The following is a 10,412-nucleotide window of genomic DNA, read 5'->3' as shown; positions in this document are numbered from 1 at the left end:
TATATATATATATATATATATACACATAGATATATATGTACACACACACACCTATATTTTACATATAACTGAAAAATTAAATGTTTAACAGGTGTTAAAAAATCTATTTTTGCAGCAAACCTCATGTAAAACATTACACATAGAACATTTATAAGCATAGTAATGACAGCAAGAGCAGCTGTCAGCCTCTATATGAATGAGTGTGTCTTACCTGTGTCCATGATGCTGTTGCAGTCTGACTACCCCCCACACACACACACACACACACACACACACACACATACACACACACTGCTGTATTTGCCTACAGTAGCTGAATCCCAGTGTGCAGCACCATACTGTGTGGCGTGCCACGATGGGAGCTTTAACTAAGTTGTCAGGAGGGCAGGGACACATGGAACATGCCACCTCACACTGCAGTCATGAGAAGGCTGCTTTTCAAAATGACCTTTATCTATTTGTTTAAATGCAAATGTTTGGTGGGGACGTTTTTTTGACTATTTGCATCTGCAGTCAAGATTATGGGTTGGAAGCATGAGGGGCATGGAAGAGAGACTGGGCAGCAGCATGTCACTCCTCCCTGAGCCCCCACTCATCATCCAATTTCAAAAGGATATATTGTTTCCACATTGTGATTTGTAGCTGCAGGAGTTTTGGAGTCTTGCTGCTGGCTTGTGGGATAGGTTTTGGTTTTGTTTCAGTTTGAGCGTTGGCATCTCTGGAATAAATAAAACCTTTACCAAGCAGAAAAGAAGTGACAGCTTAGAATGTACCAAAGCATCTTTTTTTTTGGTGTTTGCTGGTCAAATGATGGCATCTCAGGTCAGACAGTTGACAACAGATTTTGATGCCTCCCGCCAATAATATTTTTAAATGAGACATTATTTTGCAATTTTTTGTGTTTTGATGTTCTGGCATTTGTATAAAAGACTTTGAGCAAAGTAAGAACAAATGACTCATCTCAACCTTGTGTTTAAAGGAGAGGGGAGAATTGCTGGAGGCTCGCTTTGCTAAACAGTTTCTGTCTGGCTTTATAACGAAGCTCCCATCTGACTTGTTAATTGTTTCCTGGCTGAACCTCACAATGTTTTACTTTCTGGATTGTGACTCCGGTAGTTTGTGTAAAATGTGAATAGTGTCAATGGAAATGTACACAATCATACTGTGTGGGGATGACATAAAGATTGAGCTTGGTTACATTTTGATACACTCCACTGCCTACCGACAGTAAAACCAGTGAGATAAACTAGCAAAACATTAAAGTCGCACAACTTATGCCTACTTGAATTTGCATGCAGTTTGGTGTAATCTTTTCAAACAGAAATCCGAATACTTACTGCAAATGCTACTCTGATGATGAATGCTTAACTTAGAAGCCTCCAAATGTCACATGCTGACCGTATGATCTGAATCCCAATGATAGTCTCCTAGACCACCAGAAATGCTGTCACTATTGGCATTTTTCCACTGCATGGTGCCATCTCAATTCGCCTCAACTCTACGTTTTTGGTTTTCCATTCCAAAACAAAAAGTCCCTGGTACCTGCTAACAGGTACTTTTTTTAGTACCACCGCAGTCGAGGTTCCAGGCGAGCTGAGGCGATACCAAAAAGGTTACGTGAAAACCTGCAGACTACTGATTGGTCGGAGAGAATTGTCACTAACCACTGCGTCATCATTGCTAGCGACAGACGGGACAGACGGGGGACCGACAACCCCCCCCCCCGTGTTTAAACAGTTTAGCTAGCTTTTTTTGTGTTTTTGCTGCCTCTAGCTTCTTTTGAAACTAAATTTGGCTTCTGGCAACAGGCCCATGCTGAGAATCAAAAGCAACACACCTTTTACATTCTGTATGTGTGTTGCGTTACGTCGCGGCAGTTTCCTGCTATGACTACCAGGCACACTCTCCTCACGCATGAGGCGGTACTCATCTGTAACGTAAAAAGATGGACGGGGCACCGCGGCTGGGCTGAGTCGAGCAGGTACCATGTAATGGAAAAACTCCATATGTTCAGCTTCACTGACAGACTTGAGATATGGCTGATTTGGATATGCAGAATGTGACTGGTATGCCAGTTTGGTTCCTTCTCGGTCGTTATTAGTGCCGTGAGCACTCATTAATCATCAGTCAATCAATTAAAAGTGATGAGAAACACTAACTTTTTTTACTAACTATTGAGTGGGATTCAAGCAGGAAAGGATGAAATCAAATAGATAGTTTGGATATTTTGAAGTGGGGTGGTATTCCCCCAGCCTGCCTATGGTCCCCCAGTGGGTGGAAATGGCGATAGGTGCAAACCGAGCCCTGGGTATCCTGCTCGGTCTAAAAGAAAATTAAAGCTCAGATGGGTCGATCTGGATCTGGAGGTTACCTCTCTCTCGTTTCTCTGCTCTGCCCGCCCAGAGACTTTGGCCCGCCCAGGAGAAAAAGAGAGACATCATGGCTTACAAACGAGCAAAGTGGCAGTTGGTCAAGGCCACACCCCCAGCTTCCACCTTGCCTCCCCTCTCCTCCTCAATAGCTGCAGAAAGAAATGGCACGTCCTAGGGAAAGATCGTTGTGGGACTGGCTCTGGTATCTGTAATTCTGCACAAAGGCTGAATTTTGTGAAGGAGACTTCAGATACAGTATTAGGGGACCAATAAGGTCCATGTAAAAGCAGCCAAAGAGCACCATGTCATGGGACCTTTAAAACAGGATCCTTGTGCATCAATGTTTTGATGCAATGGGATTTTCTTAGCTTACGCTTGCAATACATTTGTAATATAGCCAACATAATCATAGACTGTTGATATGAATACAACCCACAGCATTACAAAAGTAATGATTCTGTGCAAAAGACTTTTCATAATGCCCTCGTAACATTGTAAATCACATCATGACAGAATCATATGAGGTTTGGTCAGTGAAGCAATATGATGGCCCGGGCCAAATGACTTCCTAATATGTACACACAACACACACAATTTATGTGTGTCTATCCTGTTTTCCTTCACATTTTAGCGTTTTTGATAAGTCTACATACAGCTAGCATGCTCTGTGAGGCAGAGGTGCCCTGGGCTAAATGCTACCATGGTTACAATGGCAATGATGACATGCCAATGTTTTACATATTTGTTTACCATGGTCACTATCTCAGTTAATCATGTTAGCTGCATAAACAGTAATTATGTCATTCATTTTACAGTAGTATTTCTGCCAGTCAACGCCAGTAATAAAAACAGGAAAAAACATTTTATTAGCTATGGTTGTTTTGCTAAAAACATCAAGCTTAGCTGCGAATAGCGGCTATGAGGGTGTTCATTGTTTCACCTGATTCTGCATGCATACATTATTCATCCAACAGCCAGGTAAAGAAGTCCATTTTCAAACTTGGCAGGTCTTTGGAGTTTGCCTTTGCAAGGCACACCCACAATGCATGTTGGTACATGCAGACAAAGTGGGACAGGTTCTGTGCAGGCACACCTATTTTTAATTACTGCAAAAGCATTTTTTTTTTCAATTAAAAATTAATTTATGAAGAAGAAATGTTGCCTCACATTCTCTAGTTCCAGCTTCCCAGATGTAAAGATATGCTGTGTTTTCTGTGGGATTTTGTAAATGGGTTTGGAATGTTCAAGAAAATTTGGTCTCTTGAATTTCATAATGGCAAAAGGTTTTTTTGTGAAAATCTCTGCAGCCCTAGAAATAAAAGCACACAAAACTGAACCTGAATGTTTTTGTTGTATCCTCACTGGAGATGAAAACAAGCGGTCTAAACCCCTTCCACACATTTCCTATACACAAGTTTTTTTTCAAAAACTACTCAGGTGAAAAACATAAAATTGCTTTATTAAGTTTAATGAATGGCTTACTGTAGCACACATATGCAGCAAACATATCACAAATGGGATTACATATTTGATCAGACTAAGAATTGGCATGTTATTTTTAGCATTTTATGCACTAAATGAGTCAGAATTACAGTTACATTTTATAATGGGGAAAATTGAGGGGATTTTCAAAGCTTTTTAGTCAGGCCTGGTGTTTGCTTTGAATTTCGAGAGCTGACTTCCTTGTCAATAGCAGTATTGTACTTTTGTCATGTGTGCTGACTGCTGTGTGGTGTTTTATCAGTTAATGACTCAGAGATAAGATGAATGCACAGCTCTCCTCTGCAACGGACAGAAGAGGCCGGAAAAGATCCAACTTCCGCATTGTAGTGTCTCAGTCTCCCATATTATGACTTCCCAGTCTTTACACTCTACAGGGTCTTCAGGGTTCCTCCAACAAAGCCTTTTCCATTTTATCTTGTAAACAATGTTCAATTTTCTTTGCTAGCTTTTTCCTGGGAAAGTTCTTTGGTGAACAGTAATAGATTTTTCTTCTGTTTACAGTTTGCAGTCTATTGCAAAGGCACCAGACTGTGTTGTGGGCATCATATGGGAAATATGGCGAAAGTTAAGCTTGAAATAAAAATACAATGAAATAAAAAGACATAATGTACTGTGTGAATAGCCAATGTGGATTCACATGCTTTAAAAGCACATGTGGGGTTTACACCTGGAAGTTTTCAACTTACCTACCAAAACCAAATATCAAAAGTATTATGTGGCGTACACTTTCATAACATTTTGATCTTTTTCATTAAAATATTTGTATTAATTCCAGTTTTTCTCTATTTATTTGATGCGGTTCTGCCAACTGTGTTCCAGGACTGTGAATGCAGGGATGCGGTGATAACTACTTTGGATGCATTGCCTAAACTCTTTTCATACATGTTTAAATTTTACACTGCCTTCACATAGAAAACATGATTTGACAAGATTTAACACCAGACATTAAATCTTCTGCTTGACTGCATACAGGTGGTCTATGTTTAACTAGTTATTTGACTTCTAAAACCACCAGTGAGGATTAAGTGTGTCCTATTAAAAGGACCGAAATACATATGCAAATGCATTTTATAGTGGTAATGCATCAAGATCTTTCTCTTTACATTAAAGCAGCAGTTGGTCACTTTTATAATAAAAAATAAAAAAAAAAGTGTCCCTAAATCCTCGCCTCAAATGTTTTCTTAAGCATACTGTATTTATTGTACTGTTTATGTGTAAAGCGAGAACGGAACTAGTTAGAATATTATTTAAGTTTTAGAAATTTAAATATCACAGATGACTAAATTAAGTGTAAAGTTAGAACTGATCTACAGTACGTGATGTTACAGTCATTGGCATGTGTGTGTTCACCAGAATGATGACTTGTGTGTTTCTAAACTGACCTCTAGTGGATTCCTTTTGTCATAACAGCTGACACACTGTGCAGTTTATCCACTAGAGGGCAGTAAGAGACAACTCAATCTAGAACGACACAGCAGCAGTGACAGTCAGGTGAAGGGATGGACTGGAAATAAAAACAGGAAAGCTCAAATCAATAACAAAATGGTCAGATTCATGGAATGGTAGACAGCCATGGATATATGAAGTTAACAAACACACACACACACACACACACACACACACAAATTATATCAGACAAACGATAGAAAGAGTCTGACATGCAGACAGATGGGAGGAGTAGAAATACAGCTTCTCTCATCTCTATGTCATCTGGGCTTGTTCGAACAGCTTTTGCTTATCATGCTACACTGCTGAGTCATTATTTACCACAGGCTGGGTCTGATCACACATCTCCTCTGCTGCTGTTAGTCTCCACTGTCAACAGAGTACAGACTGTGCTTAGGTCAGGTTGATATGTCAGGCCAAGCGTTTTATTGGAAACTAAATATCAGCCAGCCACTATCTACTTATACAACTCTGATTTCTACTGCTACCATCACCACCATGATGTTCCAAATGCCTCTGCTACTAATAATCATACCAATAATTATCTTGAAAGACATAATGAAGGTCCGCACGTGAGTTTTTTTTTTTTTTAAGGTCAGCAACAATCCCTGAGTACAACAGTGGTGGAAAGTAACAAAAAACATTTGCACAAATACTGTACTTAAGTATACTTCAGGTATTTGTACTATACTGTAACACTGCAATAGTTAATTTTATGGCCACTCGGGGCGGCAGAAACCAGATGTGAACACAACATTGAACCTATCACCTTTTGTGTTGATATGGTGGGCAACGATATATTTATCCAGCAGACAACAACATTATCATTCATTTGGAGTCATGTTTGTGGCTGCCTGATGACTGTTAGTCTAATATTCACTCTCTTTTAGCTCTGTTTTTGTTCTCCACCACCTCCTGAGGGAAATATTTAGCTCTTCAGCTGCTCAATGCTCCACTATGTTAGTTGCTTACTGTAACTGTCTGCTGTTTAGTGCTAAACAAGTAGTGTACAGTGCGTGCCTGAAAATTAATATTTGTTGCGATTATGCAATCTACCAGTTTGAATATATGTACATTTTGTTTCTTTGACCACTTATGAAGGCAACAACCGAGAAAAAACTTGACCTGATGGGTTCTGTCAGTTTAATGTGTGTCTGTTTGGAGTCTGTGACTAAGAAATATGTCATTTAAAGCTGGGCTGTCCCGTTTTATAACAAAGCCAGCAGAACCTTGTAAACTCATTTTGGATTTTCAGCCTCTTCAAAAAAATCCCAAACTGTTATTTTCTCTGTCACCATCAGGAATAACATGTTTCTTATCACAGGATATGGTCTTGGACAGTTGAGTGGAATTTTCCAGAGGACAGAGTATTTTGTCTCGGACGGAGGAGGAAACTGTGTTGGAGAGGATTCTTCGTGGGATCCTGTGCGTAGCATGCACATATAGGGATTATTCTCATAAAGCTAAATTCCAGCTTGTAAAATTTGGTATGTCTCTGAGCCCCGGCCACTTGCTCTTTCTTGGAAATGATAGTGCTTCGTCACACTCAAGAGAAATACTTTAAATTTTCAGAGAGTCTGGAAGATGTGTTTTGCTGAGTGGGGTAATATAAATGTTTATTCAAGCCCTGCCTCCACAGATATTTGCATCACTCACATAAATCTGTCCCTCGCAGAAATACTCAATCTTAGTGCATGCTTGTATTTCCATGCTCAATCACTGGGGAGACCATGAAGATCTACATCATATTCCATCTCTGCATTATTTATTTAAACTCATTGCTGCCAAAAGGGCCAGGTTTGCTAAATGTGGATAAGAGAAAATCCTACAAAATGCATAAAAAGTGTAGACATGTTGAGCCACTGACCTCCACAGACATGACTCAGCGAGCCGTAATTAGCTGAAGTCACACTTCTCAATCAATAACACATTTTTTCACATTACAGTAAAACGGAAATGTGCTCGTCACAGAACTAATGAATTTAAGCAACCGAAGACAGCCGGCGTACTCTTACGTAAAAGTAGTGATATATTACAGTACCCAGCTCTTGGATAAGCACATGGAAACATATTAAGTCGAAGGGAATCTAATCCTTTTCTTCAGCACTTTGTAAACAATTTCTCTTTTTGAATGTGCAGGAGTGAGAGTGAGCAGGTCACATTATGTGGGCAGAGACCTCTGTGGATGAAGCAAGAGATGGAAATATGAGGTAAACCAGACTGCTGAAGATAAAACACTGTCCTTATCAACACTTTTTCAACCCTTTGTAATATGACAATACCGATGATCCTGCACACTACCATTGCATTTATTAAAATGGAGACATGAGTGATGAAAAGACATTTATTTTTGGGTTTTGAAAGCTCCAACGCAATTTAACAGCAAAGCAGCTAGCTGAGGCAGTGATCAGAAGTCCAATGAGCCCAAATCTTCAGTGCTCCAAGTGCAAGTGTATTGGCCAAAAAGAATAATAAATTGCACAATACTTTCATACATCAAGAGGAAGAGTCTAGCGCACATCATAGACAAACTGCATGTCATTCAATTTAACATGTTCCACAAAGTTAAAATCCTCTGGTGTTTTCCCAGACATGGGTAAAGCCTGGCCCTACTTACTTCCCATTAAAAAGCTTAGGGAAGCAGCTGTGTAGGCTACTGCTCTACAGTGGAAGTGTGAACCTTAACCAGTCATGCATCTGCCAAACCAACCAGTTAAACCAATCATTGAAGCCTTTTTTCTTGTTAAAACAAAACTTGCACTCTGTTCGAAATTGCATACTAACATATGGATCCTAGTATGATGTGAAATTGAGTATGTTGTATGTTCCAACTGTATAGTATATGGATTTTGTGTACCCTGTCTAGATGTAGGAAAAAGGTCTGAGTATGCAACATCATCTTACTGAACATACTCAACCACCCCAAAATGCATTGCGGCTCCTTAGACTGTCCAATGACGGACTGCGAGTAGATGGTTTAAATAATTTACAAAATAATTTTGAATCATGGTGAGTGACGTTAAGGTCCAATTTCATCAATATGTGAGACTTTTGTTTTCTTCTCCAGGTTCTACAGGCATCCTCAGGCAAAAGAAGTGCTGTGTGCACAAACTCACTTATAATAGTAAGTTAGCATTCATTTTGATAAACTTCCCCCATAACTCTGTAGTCAAGTCAACTGTAGCCAATATATTGCTTCACTCAGGAGCAGTGTTTTTGACAATACTATTTAATGAAATCAGGCAATGTGAAAGGAGTCCCACCTACTGTTGAACCAATTGGCTTTTTCCCATATCCACAGCTCTACGCAACGTTGAGGTTCTTTTAGTTAATTCTTTTGGTTCTGGTCTGCACATATACTGTATGGGTGAGTCTGAGCAATCCCACCAATGGTTTTATGTGCTGGGTTGCTGAGATCAATTACTGCTGTCATTAATCCTCAATAAATAAACATTTCTCAAGTTCAGACAAGCCAGACAAGCTGTACGCTAACTGGCCAACACCAAGAGATGCACTGTAAGCAACTAGCTGGTGCACTGGATGTATGACAAGGCTATTGTATGCAAACACGTTAGCCATAACAACATGACAAGATTAAAGTATGTCAGGGCTGTGTGTCCGCCGGCTTTTTTCTGCCTCCTAGTGACAAAAACAGTGCATTTTCCAGATCTAAAAACAATCTTTGAACAGGGATTAAAAACCACTCTGGGTTTAATTTATAGCCTATAGAGAAACACTACTTCTCGTGTTTGTGTTATTTAGTCCACCCACAATCCATTCATCACTTGTGAATTACAACACTTTGCTCATCTTATGAAAATTCCTGTGGCCAGGCAAATTCATCAGATTGTCATACACTCAATTTGGCCTAATTAAGGGGATTAAGAGCAGAAGAAAATGTTTACATTCACCCCATGACCGCTCCAGTCTGGATCACTCTGTACAGTACCAGCTGGGCCTGTCTCAAAGACAGAAGCTGCCCTCAGTTCACAGACAGGCCAATTTGCTGCTGGCCCCAGAGGTCGTCAGGTGGTGCGGCTAGACGTCAGCAGACGCTGCAGGTTCAGCAGAAAGACACACGCTGAATTAATGACAACTGTAGGAATGTGTTTAAGGGCGCAAGGTTGTGCACATTGTGATGGGCGTGTGCGCTTGTGTGCGTAAGAAAGAGGACAAGGGCGGGAGGGAGTTACAGAGAGGGAGAAAGTGCAGTAAGCTGTGGGCTGACACACCATAAATATTGCCTTTTCACTTGATGTGTGCATATGTGCCTCTTTCACCCACTTTCTATGGCAAGCTTCACTTTCCTTGAATGGAATTACACACCCTTGGCAAAGACCTTTGAAGTTCTGACACACACACACTGACACACACACACGGTCGGACAGTAGCGTTAATTAATCCGTCAGGCCACCCAGTGTCCAGTGGTTCCAAACATTTTGGGTCTGTGGTCCCCTCACAGCCCTCTCAGATGAAGTCACACCCCTTCCTCGATTCCAAATGTATTTTCCAAATGTATGACACTATTCATATAAAATTTAATATTGTTTCTCATACAATTGAATCAGTATTACGGTTGGCTTGGTCAGCAATCGTACAACTAGCCTAATAGGTTACTACTACTTAGAACAAAGCTGAACATTTGACAATTTATCCACTAATGTTACTTTTACTGTAAACAACTACAAGCATTTATCCACCACTTATAACTAATCATTTGAACTGTTTAGCCATTACTTTCAGCTACTTGTTAAAGCGTAACTCTGGAATGTTGATTCCTGTATTTTTGTGAGAGTTTCTCATTTACATCATGGAACTTTTTGATCAGTTACCAAAAACGACCCCAACGGGGCGGAGTTTAAAGTCATGTCCTTCCTCATTGGCCAGAAAGCCAACAAAACCTGTCCTACACATCGCCATGTCAACGGCGGCCCTATGAGATTGGGTTTAAATACACCAGGTGAAAAGGAACCGCCCCCCAGGTGCAGAGAATATAGATCTGAAACTTACAATGACTTGGGACTGAGTGACTCCAGAAGGGGACATGTCACTCAGTCCACTGACAGCTGCAGCTTAACATTTGTCTATGTC

General features: G+C 40.3%; 1 protein-coding gene across 2 annotated transcripts in view; it reads right to left on the bottom strand.

Moving 5' to 3' along the window:
• The window catches only part of pou2af2 (POU class 2 homeobox associating factor 2), a 12,995-nt gene extending 12,568 nt beyond the window's left edge, over positions 1–427 (bottom strand). For both annotated transcript variants that reach the window (XR_004330687.1, XM_032509970.1), the window contains exon 1: positions 212–427. Coding sequence is in view for 1 of the 2 variants with exons in the window: in XM_032509970.1 (XP_032365861.1) it covers positions 212–221 (10 nt within the window). In the remaining variant the exon portion in view is untranslated. The remainder of the gene's footprint in view (positions 1–211) is intronic.
• Positions 428–10,412: the final 9,985 nt, after the last annotated feature.

Source organism: Etheostoma spectabile, chromosome 3 (assembly GCF_008692095.1).
Source record: "Etheostoma spectabile isolate EspeVRDwgs_2016 chromosome 3, UIUC_Espe_1.0, whole genome shotgun sequence".
Classification (NCBI taxonomy): Eukaryota; Metazoa; Chordata; class Actinopteri; order Perciformes; family Percidae; genus Etheostoma; species Etheostoma spectabile.
The sequence above is the reverse complement of the archived record's forward strand: the minus strand, read 5'-3'. Positions and strand labels throughout refer to the sequence as shown.